The sequence below is a fragment of the Sciurus carolinensis genome, chromosome 9, assembly GCF_902686445.1.
Source record: "Sciurus carolinensis chromosome 9, mSciCar1.2, whole genome shotgun sequence".
NCBI classification, from domain to species: domain Eukaryota; kingdom Metazoa; phylum Chordata; class Mammalia; order Rodentia; family Sciuridae; genus Sciurus; species Sciurus carolinensis.
The window spans coordinates 67,464,284-67,488,578 of record NC_062221.1 but is presented as its reverse complement, the minus strand read 5'-3'; the positions used below and the strand labels follow the sequence as shown (position 1 = coordinate 67,488,578).

The window sequence follows — 24,295 nt, the reverse complement described above, 5'->3', positions numbered from 1 at the left end:
CCTGGAAAGTAGAGGACTTTGTGAGTGCTCACAGGCTGGGAATTGAGACTTGGGTTGGTAAAGGTTGTCAAACTTCATATCTTAATAATGGACATCTTAAAAAGTTATATAGCAGTGAGTCTAACAAAATTAAAGTGATAGAGGAAAGAGATGTTTTTAGATTTTTTTTCCCTACATTTTATGATGTTTTTGGGTTTATTTTAGGTTTCTAATCTACATTTAAAGAAGGCATTTAATAATTGCTAACATTTTTTGAGTGCTTACAAAATACTAGGCTACATACTATCTCATTTGATCCTTAAAATAGTCCTGTGAAGGAGGCCTTGTTATTTTTATTGCTCATTTTACAAATGAGGAATGCATAACAACAGGACATAAAGCCTCTATAAGGAGAGCAGCTTGACCTAGCTGCTTCTAAATAATTTTTTACTTTAATTGACTTCCCTTTTCTGAGGTAACATCTGTCCTTAGCACTCAGTAATGATAGAGAATTGGTCTCAAGTTGTGGAGAAGCCTTTTCATGTATACCACAGGCCTCTAGCTAGCTTTCTTTCTTTTTTCTTTCTTTCTTAGATCTAGTAGAAAATTTAATAAATTTTTTGTGTTATGCCTTATGGTAATAGATGCTCTGTTTTATTTATTTGTTTATTTTTGTTGTTAGCTTACCTTCTTTCTCCTTATCCTTTCTTTTTATATTGTAGAGAGAAGATCTACTTCCTTTTCCCTCTCTGGTGCTCCCCAGAAACCTCAAGAAAGCAGAGGACACGTCTCACCAGCAGAGGATCAAACCATCCAAGCCCCCCAGCTTTCAGACTCTGCACTAGCCAGGGATTCTGCATTGACCCCAAATGAGATGAGCTCCAGCACTCCGACCAGCCCTATAGAGGCATCCTGGGTCAGCAGCCAGAATGATTCCCCAAGTGAGGCCAGTGAGGGACCTGAGTACCTGGCCATTGGCAACCTGGACCCCCATGGCCGGACCACCAGCTGTCAGAGTCACAGCAGCAATGCCGAGAGTAGCAGCTCCAATTTGTTCTCCTCCAGTAGCTCCCAGAAGCCAGATTCTGCTGCTTCTTCTTTAGGGGACCAAGAGGGAGGCGGGCAGAACCAGCTATCCAGTGTTCTTCGCAGATCCAGCTTCTCAGAGGGGCAGACTGTCACTGTCTCCAGTGGGACAAAGAAGAGCCATATTCGCTCCCATTCAGATACCAACATTGCTTCCAGAGGAGCCCCAGGTAATGGTGAGCACCAATCAGTAGTTAGCAAGATGACCCCCTGAGTTTAGGAACATTCCTAAGGCTTTCCAAGCACTGGAAAGAGGTTTTGTTTTTGATGACATGAGATTCTGCTTTATAATGAAAGAGAGAACTTTGGAATGTAATGCTGATATTCAAGAAATGTCTTGAATATATTTATGTTTGTTCCTTTATATATTGCTAAATACTAAATATTTTCCTGGATTTTTTAGTTCCTTGGCATCAGAGGATAGTGTGACTTAACACATTTCGAGTTTTAAATGATCTCTTGGACTAAGGGAAAATATTAGAGCTTGAAAAATAATCCCATTAAATTCCTCCCCTTCCTATGATTCCTTGGAAGATTGGTCAGGATATAATACCAGTATGAGAGAAGCAGAGTGAGCTTAGGTTTTCCTAATTAAAACTAGGAATATGAGTATAGGGTGATGTGACCTAGTAACCAAGCAGGTGGGGCTGAGGGACAGGTAAAGAGGCCCTGACCCCTGGGAATGCTGTCACCTAAACAGTAGGTGATAGCAGAGAGTGGCCTAGACCTGGAAAAGGTGGGTTTCATTGCTTTTGCCATCTCCCTGACATCATCCTTCCTGGGTTGTTGGTATCTGGCAGACTTTGTTTGGATTTCATTTGCAGCAGAGTCTCCACAACAGCAAGGTATAACCTGTGTCCAAAGCTATTCTGGGTCAGAAAGTCCCAGAAATAAAATATTAAGAATGTAATAAAACAAAAAGGATTCCCTTAAGCAACTGGAGCTGTCATTGCTTCTCTGTAATGACTAGAAAGATGAGAACCTAAGGGCCTCATCTGAAACTTTCTAATGGCAAATTTTATCTATGTTTTCCTCAAGAATTTGATTTGACTTATTAGAACTTTTAAAGAGAAAAATCTCCAAATCAAAGCCTGTTTTCCCATGAGCTTTCTTAGATGTGAAGAGTGCTTGGGTTAGAACCTCGTGTCACATCTACTGCAGACCTGGTGTCTACTATATTCCAGGTCATTGACCTTTGAGCATGTAAAACTTCCCTGCCCCCATTCTTGAATCCACATGGATTCCAGAAACCATGGTAACCTGCATAGGAAAGGGAGCCTGAGTAGACCTACAGCAGGAGGGTCTGAGGGAGTGTGGGTCATGTGTAGCTTCTTGTATGAGTCATACCTCCTTAGCACTGGGATTTCATTTTGAAGTTATGTCCCCACCTCTGCCAGGTAAAAGGACATAGTTTTTTGTTTGTTTGTTTTTGTTTTTTTCTTCTTTCTCTCTAATCTTGTTTGCTCTGTCTGGACTCTCCTCTATACTTGTCTGTTTACCTACAGGAGGCCCCAGGAATATCACCATTATAGTTGAAGATCCCATTGCAGGTTTGGAGCCAGTCCTCTACCTTCTCTCCCTTCTGCTCCTTTGTGACCACCTTGCTTAGTTGAAAACCTCTTTTAGTCTGGTGTCAAATCAAGTCTGGTTAGTCTGGTCCTGTTATGATGCTGGGACCTATCTGTAAAATGACACTGATACTTAATGTGATATGTGTTCTGCCCACAACTTCGACGTGCCTTATTCAATCTCCCAACAGATTCTGGAAGGCAGAATCAAGACTTAGCAATTCATTTTTTCCCAAAGGTGAAAAAAAGGCCTACTGTTTGTCTAAGTAAGGCCTCATGATGAATTAGTGGCAGAATGTTTCTTTTAACTGAATACTTATTGTGGATGACTTTATTTTCCTTGACTTAACACCAGAATGTGTTTTATCCCCTTTCTGTGGTTTTGGATATACTTGCATGTTTTTTGCCTGTCAAGAGTCCCATTTCCTTTTTCTTTTATATGTCTGCATTCCCCTATGAGTTTCCACACCCCATTCCAACCATTGCACATTTTTCTATTGACTTGTTTCTTTGGTTTTCATGGTGGTGTTCATACTGAGATTTGTGTTGCATTTTGGATACTGTGATTCATGAAAATATTAATGCTGTAGGAAGGTGTCTGCAAGACAGAGTGGTGAGAAAGGACTGAAAACCATGGCCTCCTGGTAGTGGGTGAAACTGCTTGGTATGCCTACTCTGAGAAGAGAAGGTTAAAGAGGAAATAAAGTATGGAGAATCATCATTTAGAAGAGTGTTTTTTGTTCTTAAGATGATGAGAATTATAAGAAGACAGATTTTGAGTGAGTGTGAGGAAATGCCAAGAATTAGTTGGGTGGGCAGCATTAGGTGGTAGTGTACTCAGTGTGCAAAGGCTGATGGCCATACTTTGTAAAGAAGTAAGGTTGTGATGTTGGAAGTTTTTGTTGTGTTTGACTGGGGAATCTCAAAATTTCCTTCTAAGACATTGTTTCTTACCAGGGTTTCATGGTGACTGCTAGTTTGTCCTCAGTTCATTGGTGAGGAGCAGAGCCACTGCTAGAGCTACCAGAAGTCCCTGAGGCCCAAGGATAAAACTGAATATCTCCCACCATGTAGTAGCATTTTTTGCAATAGAAGCAGCAGACAAGTTGGCACCATTTTCCAGGGAAATGGGTTAAGTGTGACTCAGTCATTCATCTTCCCAGAGTACCCTGCTCATTTCTCAGGCACCCATCTTGCTCTTCTACCTGCTTTTCCCTCTAGCACTGGAAATTTTGTGCTTCCTTTTGAGGAATATCAATTTCTCATTTCCTGTGATCCCTGCCTGCTGCCATATTTCCACTCCCAGCTCTTACTAGTCTTATTCCAAGGCACCTCCTGCTTTGCCAACCTTCTCCTGAAATGCTCCCTTCCTTTTCCAGTCACTGAGCCCTTTGGTTTCAAGGTCATTGTCTTTGGCTTCTTAGCACTGCCTTGATGCTGCTTTTAAGGACATTGCTGTTTTTTGTGTTTTTTTTAATTCCTTAGTGAATGTAAACCACCTGATTTTTTTTTTTTTAAAACCTAGTAGTATCATGTATCAGAAAATTTAATGTGCTTGTCTCTGTTTTACCATCTGAAGATTCTTCTCTCTTCATTTCTTTCTTTTTTGTGGTGTGGGGATAAAACAGAACCAAAACCCAGGACCTCACTTATGTATACCAAAAAAATACTCTACCACTGAGCTACACCCCAACCCCTAAAGACTCTTTGCTAAATTTGTTTGTCAACTGGTTAGAAATTGGCTGATATTCCTGTAAAATAACTACATTAATTCATTTTGAATTTATTTTTTTCACTTTGTGTTGCTCCATTCTGGATTATGTTTTCTCTCTTCCAACTGATTTCCCAACTCCTTTCCTCTACATGTTCTGTTTTCTTGGGCTGTTCACTATTGGTATGCCACCTCTTTCCTTCTTGGGAGGGCTTTGGGAATGGTAGCAATTTAATGTTGAAACTCCAAAGTGGGGAATTTATCTGTTGCACACTCTGATGTATGTTTTTACTTCCTGGTGTTGTCACTGACACTAGAATCCTGCAATGATAACTTGAAGTTAAGAGGCCCCTTTCCCTACTCTGCTCAAAGCAGTGAAGTCAGCACAACCAGATCTCTGTATATGGAGTATGGTAAGTGAGTACTAGGAAGGGTAGGGCTGAAGTGGTGTCTTGTCTTTGATTTCCCCTCTTGCTTGCTAAGGCCTCAGCTTTTGGGCTCAACTCAGCTCTTTGGAGAGTACACAATGTGCAGTGTGACCCACACCTTCTTCAACCCCTGTACTAGAAATCACAGTTACCCACTATTTCTCTTGATCCTCTCTGGTTCTGAGGTCCAACTTTCTCTTATGTCATAGGTATTATCACGGCATGTCTCTGTTGATCCAGATGGAATGGCTCTCTGAGTGGGTGAGAGGGATGTTGAAAAGAGGCCTTTGAATATCTGGGTTTAGTTACCAGAAGACAAGTTTCACATGGAAATTATGCACAGAAGGAAGTTACTTGTGTCCTTTTCTGACTCTCAGTATGGGTTTTTAAAAATTGTGTGTGTGTGTGTGTGTGTGTGTGTGTGTGTGTGTGTGTGTGTGGAGTAGGAGGGAGAGGAGAGTATGTCATCTATAAATTTAGATGGTAAAAGGATTGTCTCTAGACTCTCTCCATGTAGTTCACCATTTTCAAACCAAAAGCCTTAGTGCTCTTAAAGTCTGAGTAATTCTATTAGAAGATAGATACCTTTCCAACCTCTAATTTCTTATTATCTGGAAAGACTTAAGAACATCTTTAGTGGTAAAATCTTCAGACTTCTTCAAGAAGCATGGCTGTTACAGATTTGCCTTTTAAGACAGAACTTTTTACATTCACATTCCATTTTCCCACAGAGAGTGGTCAGTACCTGTGCTCAGGAGAGGGGATGTTCCGAAGACCTTCAGAAGGACAGTCCCTCATCAGCTACCTCTCTGAGCAAGACTTTGGCAGTTGTGCAGACCTCGAAAAGGTGAGGAATCAAAGGGCCAGATGAGGAGCTCATTCATTGGAGGATCTGGCCTAAGGATCTGAGGTGCCATTTGTTCTAATGAGATTTTAGGTATATAACAGTGATATGAGTATATAGCCTGCAGTAAATATAAGATCCTACAATTTCTGTTTCTGGGAAACTCTTCAGGAAGTGTGTGCTTCTCATCAAGTCCAAAATATTAGCAATTTTATCCTAGAAGTTATGCTGGGCAGAGAAACATTGAATTTTGAATTTTAGCCACATGATTATTGTTTTTTTTTTTTTTTTTTGCGGTACTGGGATCGAACCCAGGACTTTGTGCTTGCAAGGCAAATGCTCTACCAACTGAGCTATCTCCCCAGCCCACTGATTATTGTTTTTGATCCTGGAACCTTAGATAAATACTGTTTCCAGAATTAACTTCTGTATTTTATACTTAGGCTCAGATATATAATAAATAACACTATGTAGCATTTTTTGCAGTGGTGGGTACCAGGGATTGAACTCAGGGGCACTCAACCACTGAGCCACATCCCAGCCCTATTTTGTATTTTATTTAGAGACAGGGTCTCACTGAGTTGCATAGAACCTTGCTTTTGCTGAGGCTGGCTTTGAACTCGAGATCCTCCTGCCTCAGCCTCCCAAGCTGCTGGGATTACAGGTGTGTGCGACCACGCCTGGCTCCATGCAGCATTTTATAGATAACAAAACATTCTTATCTTTAGACATTTACCTTAATACTTCGTGTGTGAGTGTATGAACTTAGAAAAGAAAACCGAATTGAAATTTCTGGGCATCTTCTCTTTTTTTCTTTGCTAGGTGAAGAACTTTTCACACTTTATTCCTAGGTTTCTTCAGCTTATTTAACAAAAAATGAATTGAATATAGCAAAAACTAAAAAGAACTGCAGTATCCAAGCAGGTTGGGCTTAAAATATTAGGGAAGCTGGCTGTGGTGGTGTACGTCTGTAATCCCAGTAATTTAGGAGACTGAGGCAGGAAGATCACAAATTTAAAGCTAGATTCAGCAACTCAGTGAGCCCTAAGCAACTTAGCAAGACCTATCTCAAAATAAAAAATAAAAAGGGCTGGGGATGTTGCTCAGTGGTTTAAGCACCTGGGTTCAATCCCCAGTACCTAAAGAAAAGAAAAAGAAAAAATATTAGAGTGCTAGATTTTATCAAGTCCACAAACAAAATAATTTAAAAAAGCAGTCATGAGATAAATAGCAACTCCCAATAACATCTTCAAGTTTTGCTTCTTCAAAGAAGTTGACTCAATTCATTTGCCTCATTCTTAGAAGCCTCATCAAAATTCTCCAAAAATCTGGAACTTCATCACCATCACCGTCCTTTCCAGTAGCAAGTGGTGCTTTTCCTTCCACAGACTGGACAGAGCTTCAGCCAGTTTCCTTAAAGTAGTCAGACTGTCTGTACCATGCTGGTTTAAGATATTATAATATTTCTGACAGTTGCTTTGTCTTACCATGACCTATAATGGTGAAATCTTTGTTACCAGAGATGCCTGTACTTAAGTTTTGTTAAGGTGGATCACTGTTCCTTGTTTCATAAATACATTCACCTGTTCAGTACCAGAGATATTATTTAGCCCTATGTTCTTTGAGGAAACTTGAAGTGGTTTATCGTCTGCTGTAGTGGTTCTGTGAACCACCTTCTCTCTGAGCAGTTAATTTCCTACTAATATGTTCTTGCTCTAAAGTTTGCTGAGTTTTTCCTGGTTCATGATAGGTACTTGTTGGAATGGAAACGGTACCCCTTGGGGTACTTGATGCTGCTTGGGTCTTGGGTTGACCAGCTGAGATTTTCTTTTCATTTTGTGTAGAAAATGGTCAGGACAGCAAAGAGAATTTAGAACAGGTTTTCAGATCATCTACTTTCCTTATGGTAGAAGTGTGCATTTCCCCTGGGTGTTTTTGATAAGAGCAGTGCATACCTTGAAAGGTATGCCAACAATATAATAAGTGAGGCATTCAATACTTTTAGTTCCTTTTATTCTTTTGGTACCAAGGATGGAACCCAGGGGTGCTTAACCACTAAGCACATCCCCAGCCCTTTTTATATGTTTATTTAGAGACAGGGTCTCACCAAGTTGCTTAGGGCCTCTTTAAGGTTGCTGAGGCTGGCTTTGAACTTGGATCCTCCTGCCTCAGCCTCCCGAGCCGCTGGATTACAAATGTGTGCTATTGTGCCTGGCTTACTTTAGTTCCTTGCCATACAACTTGTTACTTGCCTTTCCCTAGGAGAATGCCCACTTCAGCATTTCAGAGTCCTTGATTGCTGCCATCGAGCTAATGAAGTGCAACATGATGAGCCAGTGCCTAGAAGAAGAGGAAGTAGAGGAAGAAGACAGTGATAAAGAGATCCAGGAACTGAAACAGAAGATCCGCCTTCGGCGCCAACAGATCCGCACTAACATCTGCTCCCTATATACCAGGAGACTGAGCATGGAAGTTAGTGAACATTTTTGTCCCTGCTTCATAATGGCTTCAAGACAGTTCAGTGCTTTGAGGGCTTTTGTTTCTGGTATCCCTTTGGAAAGTCTACCCAAACCAAGGTTTCCTCACTGTCAGAAAGATATTACTTTGTTCTATTTTTGAGAACTTGTTTGGAGGTTCTAGCAGAGGAGCGCTGCTACTCATATACCCTTGACCAAAGATGGTCCTCCTTTGTCGGGGAAGGTTGTCGTCCTCTCTGATCAAGCACACAGCTTTGGGAGGGATTCACGTGGAGTAGTGAGGGAGGAAGGGGAACACCCGCTTAGCCAGCCAAATCAGCCAAATCACCCTAGTGATCAACGGGTGACAGATGTCACAGCCAGATCACCCTTACATCTATTTTGTTCTATTTTGTTACCAGACTAGAAATACTTATTCCAGAAATGGTTTCCTTTCAAAATAGGTTTCTGATATAAGGAGAACTAAGACCACTGATCCCAAATTGACTTCCCAAATGCTAGTACCTCCTATTTACGTGAAGTCTTCTAAGGGGATAAATCAACAAGAACTAGTTTCCACGTCAACAGCTTCACTTTAGTGAAGGTTTTATTACATCTCTCTGTTGAAGTCATACCAGTTACCTTTTACTGTGACATTGGAAGGAGTAGGAGATCTCTTTCTGTTTTATTTATTGTTGTTGTTCTTATTATTATTGTTTTTAATAGGCTTTCGGGTTACCTCCAGTAGCTCCCAGTTTAGTTCACGTGATTCAGCACAGTTCTCTGACTCTGGCTCTGCTGATGAGGTTGATGAATTTGAAATCCAAGGTAAGAAGTGATACTTTGTTACAGAGAGCTTTTATTATTTGTTTCTTTCAATTTGGAATCATATGCTGTGAAACTCCCTAAGTAGAAGACTTTCATTATGGACCATTAGGGAATGTTGTAACCCATGAAGGATACTGAAAGGACCAACTTCTCAGGTTTAAAAACAAAACCCAGGCTGGAGATGTGGCTCAGTGGCAGAGTGAGGCACTGGGTTCCATCCTCAGCAACACATAAAAATAAACAAATAAAGCAAAGGCATTCTGTCCATATACAACTACAAAAAAAATTTAAAAAACAAACAAACAAACAAACCAAAACCCCTTTATGGGTTCACTCCACCAAACCAAACCAAGCACCCCTTTTTTTAAAAATTTTTGTTTTAGTTGTCAATGGACCTTATTTTATTATATATTTATATGTGGTGCTAAGAATCGAACCTAGTGCCTCATACATGCCAGGCAAGTGCTCTACCACTGGGCCATAACCCCAGCCCCAAGCACCCCATTTAAAAAATATATATTTTTAGTTGTAGATGGATGCAATACTTTATTTTTTATTTACTTATTTTTATGTGGTGCTGAGGATCAAACCCAGTGCCTCACACATGTGAGGCGAGCCCTCTACCACCCAGCCACAACCCCAGTCCCCAAACCCCTTTTAGAAAAAAATTGGGGAGGGGTGGCTACTGGAGATTGAACCCAGGGGTGCTTTGTACTGAGACACATCCCTAGCCTTTTTTAATTTTTATTTTGAGACAGGGTCTCACCAAGTTGCTTAGGGCCTTGCTAAGTTGCTGAGTTGAACCTGGAGTCCTTCTGCCTCAGCCTCACAAGTGACTGATATTACACCTGGGATCTCTTTTAAAAGTTAAGCAAAAAAGAACCCTGAAAGGAAGTGTTCCAGGTGGAGCAGTCTGATGTTGAAGTCACCCTGTTGCTTTTTATTCATTTGCAGTATGATTATCCCTTCTGGTTCATTGGGCTGACCCATACCTCATGAAATTAGAATCCTATCCTCCTGTGTCCCATGATATACCTAAAATTGTTTCTAAGTATTCAAAAGGAGCTTTATAATATCCCTAAAACAAAGGGACAAGAAGAATCACTGAGGAGGAAGCAAAAAAGAATAAATCAAGTTCACAAGTGGAACTTTAATTTCTGACCTACTAGTGCTAAGTCGTTGTAACAGAATCATAGACTCTTGTCGTTAGAAGTGTCAGCATATAGAAGGGGAGGGGCTCTCATCCAGGAGGTCAGTTGTATTAAATGAGATTAATGTCCCACTTAAGATGACAAATGCAAGTGAGGTCACCCACGCTCTTCCCTGCTGACTGTGAATTCAGGGGTTCCTATCCCCTCTCTCCAGGTTTAATAATTCACTAGAATGACTCTCAGAACTTAGGAAAGCACTATATTGCCAGGCATGGTGGCACAGATCTGTAATCCCAGCAACTAGGGAGGTCGAAGCAGGAGGATTGCAAGTTCAAGGCCAACCTCAGCAGCTTAGTAAGACCAGCAGCAGATTAGTGAGACCTTGTTTCAAAATTTAAAAAAGGCTGGGAATGTGGTTCAGTAGTCAGACAGTCCTGGGCTTAATCCCTGGTACTGAAAAAAGTAAAAATAAAGCATTATGTGTATGATTTCAGTTTATTATAAAGGATACAAAAAAATAGCCCCATGAAGAAGTGATAGGGCAAGATCTATCTTGCCCTATAACAAGTCTAACAGTCTGTAGTGTATGATCCTCTGTCTCTGTGGAGTCAGGCAGGGTACATCACCCTCCTAGCACATTGATTTGTTTACCTACCAGGCAGCTCCCTCAAACCTTTTCATTCCAAGTTTTTATTGCAGTTTCATTATGTAGGAATCATTGATTAAAGTCATTGGCCATTGGTAATTGAACTTAATCTTCTGCCCCTCTGTCTTCCATGGAGGTAAAGGGGAAGTCAAAGTTCCAACTCACTAATCATGTAGTTGGTTCTTCTGGTGGCCAGCCCTATCCTGAAACTGTCTAGGGGTCTTCTAAGAGTTAGTTCATTCATATACACTCAGGGATGACTGAAAGGGATTCTTTATTAATAGTAAAAGACATTTCTATGACTTAGAAAAATCTAAGGATTTGGGGATCTCTATGCTAGGAAGTAGGGATAAACAGGATCTCCCTAGGTTGCCAGACTGACCTTGAACTTGCAATCCTCTTGCTTCAGCCTCCAAGTGACTGGGATTACAGGCTTGTACCACCACACTGCCATACATTTATTTTTTGTTGTGCCATAGCCTGTGATTGACTTGATCTCCAAAATTAGAAGAAATTGAGAGGGTTCCACCCTCTCAGGAACAGCAGCGGAATTTCATGAGGGTAATATTAAGGCAAATTCTGAGTTTGCTGCTTTATCAGGTGTGGAACAGTCCATTTGAAGGCTAAATATGTTTCCTGAAGTAAAGCCGGGAACTGGGAAGCTTATTTAGTCTGGAAGGAAGCTGCCTGGGGTAAACATAAAGTACACTCCTATTGGAAACTGTTGCTGTAGTTGTGGGCTCCAAGGAGATGTTTAATCAACTAATTCCGTAGTTAGTTTAGAAATCCTTGAAGGAAAAGACCTTAGGGCAGGGTTTTCATCCTCTAGGCAGTGCAATTCTTTGATGTGAGAACTGTCTTGTGTATTGTAAAATATTTAGCATCGTCTCTGGCCTCTACCACTCAGGTGCCAGTAGTGACCCTCTCCCCACTTGAGAGTCAAAATGTCTCCAGATATGGCCAACATCTCCCCTGATTAAGAACCATTATCTTGGGAGGTCCTTGAGGCTAGACTGGTTTGGGGAAGTTCCTGATCCTAGGAACGTGTGGTATAGAATTGTCAATATCATCAGTTTATTTCCTATCAGAAAACTAAAGGGCCCCCTTTTATAATCATTACACAGATGATAGCGAAGGATCTAACCTGAATCACATGTCAAAGAACGGACTCTCAGTGTCAATGGCCTCCATGTTCTCAGGTAGCCTATGTTGGAAGCGTGGATGTGCTTATACATGCATGTGTGTAAATGTTTGCACCAGCTTTTGTATGTACTTGACCTTGTGGTACCTGTCAAGGTAATGAGGACTATTTGGTCTGGAGATCTTATTAGAAAAAACTAGACTTAAGCCAGAATAAGAAGCCAGGAACAATTCAGATATTCAGATATTTTTCCTCATATGATTCTAACAGCCCTCCTCATTGAGTTTGTCCTTTTTGATTCTTCCCTACAGTGATCATTTTAGATTAAGTGTCATGGAGTATGGAGGTAGTAGGTGGCTTAGAAAGAAATAGTCAAAGAATTTTAGTTCAAACATATAACTAAGCTATTGTCACACATTCAGACAGCAAAAGTAGGACAGAATGGCATGAAACTTAGTGTCACTTCAGAGTTTTAAATTTGCAGATCCAACTTTCAGAAAGCTACCTTGTCTAGGTACTTCATATACAATTAGGAATTACTGCTATAAATAGCCATCTTTAGTAATTGCTTTGTGATTCAAATAAGCAGGTTTTCTGGGGTTAATTGAAAAAAAGTAACAGTATTCTACTTAAAATGGTTTTAAAACACAAAGGACAATAACAAAAACACTAAAAGGAATAGGATGTAGCTCTGTAGTAGAGCACTTGCCTAGCAAGGCCCTGAGTTCGATCCCCAGTACCAGACACATACCTTTTAGTAAAGTTAATTAATGTTTATGACTGTTCATATTGTCAACCACTAGAATTTGAAATAATTATATCAGATTAGATCAAGATTAGAGAAATAAAAATAATTAGGTTCATTTTTCTCTAATCCTGCATTGTTGTAATGTTTTTTCTTAATTTTTAAAATTGTAGATGGACATAGTACCTTTATTTTGTTTATTTCTTTTTATGTGGTGCTGAGATTGAATACAGTGCCTCACACATGCTAGGCAAACATTCTACCACTGAGCCTCAACCCCAGCCCCTGGTGTAATGTATTTTAACTGCTGCTTGAGAGGTGATTATCCTGTCACTTTTTAACTGGTTTCTAATGTGTTTACAACCACAATCTTTGCTGGTGCACCTATCAACTGTCAGCTATTTCATCAGCATATACTCAGTCTGCTTTACTCGTAAGGCATTCCTTTATTTGATCTTCCTAACATCCTTCCTTTCCCAATTTTGGGAGCTTTCAAAATTTTGTATACACAGCAAGTTTTACACCAGGATATAAAAAAATTTTCAACTGAAATCTTTTTTCTTGTGACCCCCATTCTTTGGAGTCTGAGGGACAGGGAGAATGGGGAGAGGTACCTTGCCTCAGACACATTATGGAGAGGGAATGAAAGGAAAGTAACCCAATAATTTCTTATGAGAACCTTAACCCAGTCAATTAATTAATCCCCTGATGGATTAACTGAGTTGTAATTGAAGGCAGGTGGGTTGTGGCTGGAGGAGGTGGGTTATCGGGGGTGTGCCTTTGGGGTATGTTTTGTATCTGGTTGTGGGGTCTCTCTCTGTCTCTCTGCTTCCTGATCATCATGTGAGCTGCTTCTCTCTGCTACACTCTTCTTGCCATGATGTTCTGCCTCACCTTGAGCCCTGAGGAATGGAGCCTGAGGAATCCATGGACAGAGACCTCTGAAACCATGAGCCCCCAAGTACCTTTTTCTCCTCTACAATTGTTCTGGTCAGATCTTTTAGTCACAGCAGCAAAAAAAAAAAAGCTGACTAAAACACCCAATAAGATCTCTTACAGTTATTACCTGTCTGATCCACAACCTCAGTCAACCACTAATCTAATTTCTGCCTTTTTAGATTTGCCTTTTCTGGACATTTCATATAAATGCAGTCATATGATATGTGCTCTTTTGTGTCTGACTTCTTCATTTATAACTCACTATCATATCATCTTTTCACCTTCTTTGGTTTTGTTTTTCTTTCTACTCTACTACTTCGTTTTCTTCCTCTTCCTCTTTCCTCCTCTTCATCCTCTTCTATTCATTCTTCTACATATATGTACCTATCAGGGTCCAATCAGGAGACAAATTATAATAATTTGAATAGGAAAAGTTTAATATTAAGAATTACTAACTATAGTGGGGGGGTTGAAGTAATTGGAGATTGGATCATAAGGAGTAAAGAGAACTCTAGAGAAGCAGAAAGGACAGATGTAAATGGCAATTACTTTTCCTAAGGCTGGGATAGAGCACGTGGGGAAAGAACAAATGTAAAAGATAGCCACATTCCTGGGCCTGAGATCCTTACCTCCTGGCTCACTGAATGGTAGAGAAGCTTAAGAGCTGCTTTGAGGTAGTACCAGGGAACACTGTCTACTAGGAGGTGCCATGCCAACAGCCTTCTCTGGGAAACCATTGTCTGGAGTGTGTATTGGTGGGTGGAGGGAAATGTCTTGTCTCTGAACTCAAAATAGTACTGGGAAACAGTTCATGGGAAGGTACTAGGCATCTGGCACTCACTGTAAAGCTTTTCTAGGGATCGTTGAGGGTAATTGTTTTTGAGAGGTACCATCTAGTGGCACTCAGCTGCAAAGGCACACAAGGCATACTTCTTTCTCCTCAGTGTCCCTTCAGTGCCTTCCACTGATAAAGAACACTGTGTCAGCTTGCAGAGGAGAAATGATTATGGATCCAGCTCTAATGCATTGTGAGCAAAAATAAAGGTAGATTTGTGGCTAAAAAGCAATAAATTGGTAACTGGTATAATTCAAGAGGAATACTCATGAACTGTATTTTCTGACAAGTTTTAAAATTATGTCCAATTCAAGGTAATCAGTTGCTTCTCCTCCCACCCTTTTAATAATTTGTTTCTTTTAAGAGAATACTAGTGGTTCTCAGGCTGTGGTTGTAGCTTAGTGGTAGAGTGCTTGCCTAGAACGTGTGACGTGCTGGGTTTGATTCTCAGAACCACATACAAATAAATTAATTAAATAAAAGTTCTTTGACAACTAAATAATATTTTAAAATAGTGGTTCTCTATTTTAAAAAATTTCCTTTTGACTTAGCAATTATTGAAATTTTTTGGTGTTGATTTCTAGATATGTCGGGTATCATCTTATCTACTAGAAGGAGATCAGAATGGATAGCAACATCAAACTGGCCAATAAATTCTGAAGTTGACTCTATGCCTTACTTTTGTCATTTAAAAACTTTCAGGTTTTGCTAAGGTACCAAGGTCTAAGTAGTTTTTCCCAGACTGTACCAATACTAGTAGCTGGATATACGAAATATTCTTCTATTTATAAAACATAATTCTTGTTTGTTTTTATATATTCTGTTTTTCAGTCTATAGTAATAACCTTATTCTGTCTAAAGCATCAAAAGCACTTGCAGTTGGTTCTCTTGGAAAAAAATATTTGTTTTTGTATACAAGATCAATAAAAAATTTCATAATTTGTAGGGTTTCTTCCACATTCAGTGTGGGTGAGGGAAAGGGTTTCTGTTGGAGGGATAAACCAGCTGTAGGTTAATCACTAAGAAACTTATTTATTAAAATAATCACAGGAGACGATTATCTTTTTAAATCAAAGGGGGTGTGGCAAATTGAGCCGTGCTAAGATCTGGCTTCTAACAGTGATCAAGGAGCCCACCTTCCCTTTATTTATAGTTGTGCAGATAAAGGGGGACCAGGAGGAGCTGCTTCTGTGTGGAACAGGATGGGGTGGAGTTAAGGAAGCCATTTGCTTTAGCCGGTCATTTCAGTAGGATTAGCATTTTTTCAGGCGGTGAGCCACTCTGCACAGAAGTCACATACCCCAGGCTATCTGAAACAGTCTCTCCTGACTGTCAGTTGATAGAAGTCAGACTTCCGTGTCCCATGGCTCAGCCAAGCCTGATTCTGCTGATTCTGATGGATGGCTTTCCACAATAATTATGTTCAATTCACTTGGAAGGTGAGTTTTCTCAGACTTCTTTCTCAAGAGCTCTCATTTGGGTACATTTAATTCATCTAGTTGAATGACTTCCTTTCTCTTTACTCTTTAATTATCTGAGACCCTGGACTACTTTCTATGTAGTGCTGGGGATTGAACCCAGGACTTCATACATGCTACCACTGAACTACATCAGTGGTAGCATGTATGACCCTGGTCTACTTCTGTCCTCATCTTCAACTAGTTTTCTGTCTGCACTGAATTAGTCATCTGCTTGACCTGACCAGAGAGTAGCAGGATGCAGCAGATGACCAGAGCAGGTGTCATGTCCCTTTTGATATTAGGTGCTGCCTATCTTCTTCCACCCTGGGGGTAAAAGATCTTTACCCCTAAAGCACTGTGGTTTTCCACACTCTTGGAAATGTTTCTGATTAGGTAGGAATTCTGTGCCATGTACCTCTAACCTAAAAAAAAGAAAGAAAGAAACATGATAAAGTATGACTTGATTATATGCTTTTTTTTTTTTTTTTTTCCTACCAGGGATTGAACCCAGGAGCACTCAACCACTGAGCCACTTCCCAAGCCCTTTTCATTTTTTTTTTTTTTTTTTTTTAATTTGAGACAGGGCCTCGTTAAGTTGCTGAGGGTGGCTTTGAACTTGTGATCCTCCTGCTTTAGCCTCCAGAGTGATTGGGATTATGGGTGTGCACCATTGCACCTGAGTGATTATATATTATAAAGAGAAGAGAATGATTTTTTTCTCAAAAAAAACAAAGGCTAAAGAATTGCTAAAAACAGTCATGCTTTGCATAAATATGAGGATATATTCTGAGAAACATGTCATTAGGTGAACATCATGGAGTATACTTGCACAAACTAAGATAGCTACTATATCACTAAACAATGTGATTTATGGAACCACTGTCATGTGTGGCTTATCATTGACATGAACTTCATTTTGTGCCACAGGATTGTAGTTTTTATGGAGACAGTGGTTTCCTTAGCAACTATGAATTCTCAATCACTTCTTTCTAGTGTGTCTTGTTTTCTTTAATAAGCTAGTCCTAAAGTAACAAAATTGGTCAGCTTCTTATTCAAGGATATTTGTCTAAGATTTTTCTTTTTTCCTTCTCCCAAACAAGATGAAAATTTCAGAACCTTTTAATTGCTTTTAGCCAATTAATAATTCTTCTAGGAATATTTTTGAAAACCAATTGTGTACAAAGCACTGTGAGGGTTACTAAGACAAGGTAAGATTTATGTTCAATCCAAGGCAGTTCAAGTATTACCTATGTAAATGTAAGCCAAATGGTGTGTGAAGGTTTGTCTGTTCTACTGTTGCCTAGCCTTTTCTTTTCTCCACTAGCACTAATTATAATGAAATTAGACAACTAGCAGGGCATTATGATCCGGATTTTAGTGGTTCAAGTTCAAGCAGAAAACATATGATATAAATGAACATCTTTGTTGTTAAATAAAATAGACGTTGTTAATTACTAGCAAAAACTTGGTTGATGGATAATTCTTCTGTACTTTGAGAGCATATGAAAATGAGTCAACAAATTTTAATTCTGGCCACGTGTGAAGCATGGTGGCACACGCCTATAGTCCCAGCAGCTTGGGAGGCTGAGGCAGGAGATTGTGAGTTCAAAGCTAACCTCAACAAAAGTGAGGTGCTAAGCAACTCAGTGAGACCCTGTCTCTCAATAAATACAAAAAAGGGCTGGGAATGTGGCTCAGTGGTTAAGTGCCACTGAGTCAATCCCTGGTACTTGCCCCCTGCCAAAAAAAAATTTAATTCTGGGACTGGCGTTGTAGCTTAGTGGTAGAGAACGTGCCTTGCATGTGTGAGGCACTGGGTTCAACCCTCAGCACCACATGAAAATAAAATAAATAAAATTAAAGCATTATGTCCATCTACAACTAAAAAATATTTTTTAAAAAATTTAACTCTATTAACCAACTTGTGTCATTAATTTGTCAACAATATTATTTGAGTATATGTTTGTATACACAACTATGTGTTAAGTATTTTGGAGCCAAAAGAAGAATTAGACACAATCTCATTTTCTCACAAGGAGACTTTATAATCTAGTTGTACATACAAAAAAATCTGTATATGATGGAAACATGTAATGAACAATTCAGCTACTCATGGCCAAGTGCAGAGTAACATATAACTTAGAAACTCTATTGAGGAGTACGGACAGTAGACTGATTGTTGTGTAAGCTTAATTAGGGAGAAAAGGTTTTTTCACTGGGCATCAAAGGAAGTAAGAGATGGGATTTATCAAAACAGCCTTTTTATGATTGGTTAGGATCTATCTGCCTTTCTCAAACATGACTTTTACAATCCCCCACATCAAAAGTGTTTGAGCAAATGAGGTCTCTGGAAGTGTAGGCATTCATTATTAGAAATCCTTTTCAAAGTCCCATATGAGAAATATGCTTTGGAAAGTCTATCATAGTTTCTTATAGTTGTGTGTGAGGTTTCTGTAGTAAAGATGTTGACAATCCCTGAAAAGTTGTTGGTTACCAGGCATTTCCAGAGAAGTTCTTTGCCCTCCCTATGCTGTCCTTCAGGAATGAATTCTTTTTTTTATTAATTTTTTTTATTTATACAGACATATTTTGATTAATTGTACACAAATGGGGTACAACTTTTCATTTCTATGGTTGTACACAATGTATATTCATGCCATTCATGTAATCATACATATATATAGGGTAATAGTGTTTCATTCTACTGTTTTTCTGTCCCCACTCCCTCCCACGCCTTTTTCCTCTACACTATCCAGAGTTCCTTCATTCTTCTCTTCCCCCCCCCCATCGTTATATATTGTCATGCACTTATCAGAGAAAACATTCGGTCTTGGTTTTTGGTCTTGGCCTATTTCACTTAGCGTGATATTTTCCAACTTCATCCATTTACCAGCAAATGCCATAATTTTATTCTTCTTTATGTCTGAGTAATATTCCATTGTGTATATATACCACAATTTCTTTATCCATTCATCAACTGAAGGGCATCTAGGTTGGTTCCACAATCTAGCAATTGTGAACTGAGCAGCTATGAACATTGATGTGACTGCATCACTGCAGTATGCTGATTTTAAGTCCTTTTGGTATAAACCAAGGAGTGGGATATCTGGGTCAAATAGTGGGTCCATTCCAAGCTTTCTGAGGAATCTCCATATTGCTCTTCAGAGTGGCTGCAACAATTTGCAACTCCACCAGCAATGTATGAATGTGCCTTTTTCCCCACTTTCACGCCAACACTTATTACTGCTTGTGTTCTTGATAATAGCCATTCTAATTGGAATTAGATGAAATTTTAGGGTGGTTTTAATTTGCATTTCTCTAATTACTAGGGATGATGAGCACTTTTTCATATATTTGTTGATCATCTATATATCATCTTCTGTGAAGTGTCTGCCCATTTCCTTAGCCCATTTATTGATTGGGTTTTTTGTATTTTGGGTGTAAAGTTTTTTAAGATCTTTATAAACTTTGGAGATTAGTGCTCTGTCTGAAGTGTGTGTGGCAAAGATTTTCCCCCACTCTGTAGGCTCTCTTTTCACATTGCTAATTGTTTCCTGAGGTGAGAAAAAACTTTTTCGTTTGGATCTATCCCATTTATTGATTCTTGCTTTTATTTCTTGCGCTAGAGGATCTTGTTAAGGAAGTCTGGTCCTAAGCCAACAATGATGGAGATTCGGGCCTACTTTTTCTTCTATTTGGTGAAGGGTCTCAGGTCTAATTCCTAGATCCTTGATCCATTTTGAGTTGAGTTTTGAACAGCGGAGAGATAGGGGTTTAGTTTCATTTACTGCGTGTGGATTTCCAGTTTTCCCAGCACCATTTGTTGAAGAGGCTATCTTTTTTCCATTGTAAGTTTTTGGCACCCTTGTTTAGTATGAGGTTACTGTACTTATGTGGGTATGTCTCTGTGTCTTCTATCTCGTACCATTGATCTACCTATCTATTTTGGTGCCAGTACCATGCCGTTTTTGTTACTATTGCCCTATAGTAGAGTTTAATTTCTGGTATAGTGATACCTCCTGCATCAATCTTCCTGCCCAGGATTACTTTGGCTATTTTGGGTCTTTTATTCTTCCAGATGAATTTCATGGTTGCTTTTTCTGTTTCTGTGTGAAATGTCATAGAGATTTTAATTGGAATTACATTAAATCTGTATAGTGCCTTTGGAAGTATGGCCATTTTGATAATATTAATTCTGCCTATCCAAGAACATGGGAGATCTTTCCATCTTCTAAGGTCTTCCTCAAATTCTTTCTTCAATGTTTTTTAGTTTTCATTGTAGAGATCTTTTACCTCTTTGGTGAGATTGATTCCCAAGTATTCTATTTTTTTTGAGGCTATTGCAAATGGAGTTGTTTTCCTCATTTCCCTTTAGATGTTTCATTGCTTATGTATAAAAATGCTTTAGACTTTTGTGTGTTGATTTTATAACCTGCTATTTTGCTGAATTCATTGATGAGGTCTAGAAGTTTTCTGGAGGAGTTTTTTGGATCCTCTAAATATAGAATCATGTCATCAATAAATAGTGACAGCTTAAGTTCCTCTTTTCCTATTCGTATCCCTTTAATTTCTTTAGTCTGTCTAATTGCTCTGGCTAGTATTTCAAGGACAGTGTTGAATAGAAGTGGTGAAAGAGGGCATCCCTGTCTTTTTCCCGTTTTTAAAGGGAATGCTTTCAGTTTTTCTCCATTAAGGATGATGTTGGCCGTGGGCTTAGCATAGCCTTTACATTGTTCAGGTATGTTCCTGCTATCCCTATATTTTCTAGTGTTTTGAGCATGAAGGGGTGTTGTGTTTCTGTGTCAATTGAAATAACCATATGATTCTTATCTTTAACTCTGTTGACATGATGGATTACGTTTATTGATTTATGGATGTGAAACCATCCTTGCATTCCAGAAATAAAACCCACTTGATCGTGGTGCATATTTTCTTAATATGTTTTTGGATATGGTGTGCCAGTATTTTGTTAAGGATCTTTGCATCTATATTCATCAAGGATATTGGTCTAAAATTTTCTTTCCTTGATGTGTCTTTTCCTGGTTTGGGTATGAGGGTGATATTAGCTTCATAGAATGAGTTTGGTAGGGTACCCTCCTTTCCTATTTCCTGGAATACTTTGAGAAGTATTGGAATGAGTTCTTCTTTGAAGGTCTTGTAGAACTCGGCTGAGAATCCATCTGGTCCTGGGCTTTTCTTGGATGGTAGGCTTTTGATGGCTTCTTCTATTTCATTGCTTGATATTGATCTGTTTAAATTGTGTATGTCCTCCTGGTTCAGTTTGGGAGGAGTATATGTCTCTAGAAATCTGTCGATGTCTTCAGTATTTTCTATTTTGTTGGAATATAGATTTTCAAAGTAGTTTCTCATTATGTTATGTATCTCAGTGGTGTCTATCGTGATATTTCCTTTTTCATCACGAATTTTAGTAATTCGAGTTTTCTCTCTCCTTCTGTTTGTTAGTGTGGCTAAGGGTTTCTCTATTTTGTTTACTTTTTCAAAGAACCAACATTTTGTTTTGCCAATTTTTTGAATTGTTTCTTTTGTTTCAATTTCATTGATTTCAGCTCTGATTTTAATTATTTCCTGTCTTCTACTTTTGGTGTTGTTCTGTTCTTTTTCTAGGGCTTTGAGCTGTAATGTTAGGTCATTTAGTTGTTGACATTTTATTTTTTTCTTGAATGTGCTCCATGCAATGAATTTTCCTCTTAGTACCGCTTTCATAGTGTCCCAGAGATTTTGATAATGTTGTATTGTTGTTCTCATTGACCTCTAAGAATTTTTTTATCTCCTCCCTGATGTTTTCTGTTATCCATGTTTCATTCAATAGTATGTTATTTAGTCTCCAGGTGTTGGAGTAATTTCTGTTTTTTATTTTGTCATTGATTTCTACTCTCAGTCCATTATGATCTGATAGAACACAAGGCAGTGTCTCTATTTTTCTTGCATTTCCTAAGGGCTGCTTTGTGGCATAACATATGGTCTGTTTTCAAGAAGGTTCCATGTGCTGCTGAGAAGAAAGTGAATTTGCTCTTTGATGAATGGAATATTCTATATATGTCTGTTAAGTCTAGGTTATTGATTGTGTTATTGAGTTCTATGGTTTCTTTGTTTAGTTTTTGTTTGGAAGATCTATCCAGTGGTGAAAGCGGTGTGTTAAAAGTCACCCAGAATTATTGTGTTGTGGTCTATTCGATTCCCGGAATTGAGAAGAATTTGTTTGATGTACATGGATGCACTGTTGTTTGGGGCATAAATATTTATGATCATTATGTCTTCCTGATTCATGGTTCCCTTAAGCAGTATGAAATGTCCTTCTTTATCCCTTCTGACTAACTTTGGCTTGAAGTCCACTTTATCTGATATAAGAATGGAAACCCCCGCTTTTTTACTGAGTCCATGTGCATGGTAGGTTTTTCCCCATCCTTTCACCTTTAGTCTGTGGATGTCTTTTTCTATGAGAGGCATCTCTTGCAGGCAGCATATTGTTGGGTCTTTCTTTTTAATCCATTCTGCCAGTCTGTGTCTTTGATTGATGAGTTTAAACCATTAATGTTCACGGTTATTATTGAGATATGATTGGTATTCCCAGTCATTTGGGCTTATTTTTGGTTTTTAAGTTGGCTTGGTTTCTTCTTTGAATGGATTTCCTTTAAGGTAGTTCCTCCCTTTGCTGACCTACATTGTTGTTTTTCATTTCCTCCTCATGGAATATTTTGTTGAGAACATTCTGTAGTGCAGGCTTTCTATTTGTAAATTCTTTCAACTTTTATCATGGAAGGATTTTATTTCATCTTCAAATCTGAAGGTTAGTTTTGCTGGGTATAGGATTCTTGGTTGGCAACCATGTTCTTTCAGAGCTTGAATATGTTGTTCCAGGCTTTTATAGTCTGGACTGAGAAATCTGCTGCTATCTGTATTGGTTTCCCCCTATATGTAATCTGATGCTTTTCTCTCATGGCCTTCAAAATCCTATCTTTATTTCGAATGTTAGGCATTTTTATTATAATGTGCCTTGGTGTGGATCTGTTGTGATTTTGTGCATTTGGTGTTCTGTAAGCCTCTTATATTCGATTTTCCATTTCATTCTTCAGGCTTGGGAAATTTTCTGATATTATTTCATTGAATAGGTTGTTCATTTCTTTGGTTTGTATCTCTGTGCCTTCCTCAATCCTGATAATTCTTAAATTTGGTCTTTTCATGATGTCCCATAGTTCTTGGAGATTCTGTTCATGATTTCTTACCATCTTGTCTGTTAGGGCAACTTTATTTTCAAGATTCAGTATTTTGTCTTCATTGTCTGAGGTTCTGTCTTCCAAGTGGTCTAGTCTTTGGTGATGCTTTCCATTGAGTTTTTTATTTGGTTTATTGTTTCTTTCATTTCAAGGATTTCCATTTGTTTTTTTTTTTTTTTTTTTTTTTTTTGAGAATCTGTCTGTCTGTTGAAATGTTCTTTTGCTTCCTGCAGGTGCTCTTTCAACTGCTTATTGGTATTATCATTCATTGCCTGCATTTGCTGTCTTATCTCATCCTTTGCTTCACGAATCATCTTAATCATGTATAATCTGAAATCCTTTTCTGACATTTCTTCTACCATACTGTCACTGGATTCTATTAATATAGAATCTAGATTTGTTTGAATCATTTCTTCCCTTGTTTTTTCATGTTGTTCATGTATATTCCCCTGTAGCAGTGCAGATCTCGGGTATTACAGTTTTCCCCCTATAGGCTTATAGTGCCTCTATAGGTTTCCAAAACCTTTTCTTTAAGGGGAAGATCAATATTAGCAGTGCCCCATTCAGACAGTATGCAGTCCTAGACCAAATAGCCCCTATGAGGACATTAACAATATTGTCATAATAAACAGAATGTATTCAATTATTATCTTTGGTATAACAAACAGATTTGCAATAAGGTCTGCAGTTTCTAAGGGAGGACAAAGAGGATGCGGGGGGTGTAGAATGTAGTTTTTAGTGGGATAAGAAAAGAATATATAGAAGTTCTAGATAATGGAAAGATTATAATCAAAAGAAGTTTGTTGTTAGCATGTGAAAAGGGAGAAAGAGACTCTGGGGAAACAGGTAAACAAAAGGAAAAGAGAGCAAGAAAAGTAAAGAAATAAAAACTTAAAATTTTTCAATAAGGATTAAAAAGAAAAGCTACACTATAACAGTCATAGTATTCGAACCTCCCAGTCTTCAGTAACCTGATGTATGAGAGGTACTTGACTATGAGCTTCAAGTCTCCAGCGGGCGTCTCAGGATGGAATTTGCCCCACCTAAAGATCAGAGCTACAGCTTCCAGGATTATCCAAGATGGCCACTCTGGCTTCCAAATGTGTTGGCAAATGGGGAACTGCAGCTCGGGGGTTTGGGCATGGTCAACTGGAGGTCCTGTAGGCTGGGTGCGGTTGATCAGGCAGGGGTCCTGGAGGTGGGGTGTGTCAATCTGGTTGCGGGATGGTCTGGGGGTCCTGGT

General features: G+C 38.9%; 1 protein-coding gene across 1 annotated transcript in view; it reads left to right on the top strand.

Annotated features, from left to right (window-relative positions):
• Positions 1-24,295, top strand: part of Rubcn (rubicon autophagy regulator) — a 70,906-nt gene that overhangs the window by 35,372 nt on the left and 11,239 nt on the right. The window contains 8 exon segments of the mRNA XM_047563760.1: positions 702-1,235; positions 2,571-2,615; positions 4,662-4,757; positions 5,504-5,619; positions 7,879-8,047; positions 8,050-8,088; positions 8,799-8,900; positions 11,822-11,896. Of these exon segments, the coding sequence (XP_047419716.1) occupies positions 702-1,235; positions 2,571-2,615; positions 4,662-4,757; positions 5,504-5,619; positions 7,879-8,047; positions 8,050-8,088; positions 8,799-8,900; positions 11,822-11,896 (1,176 nt within the window).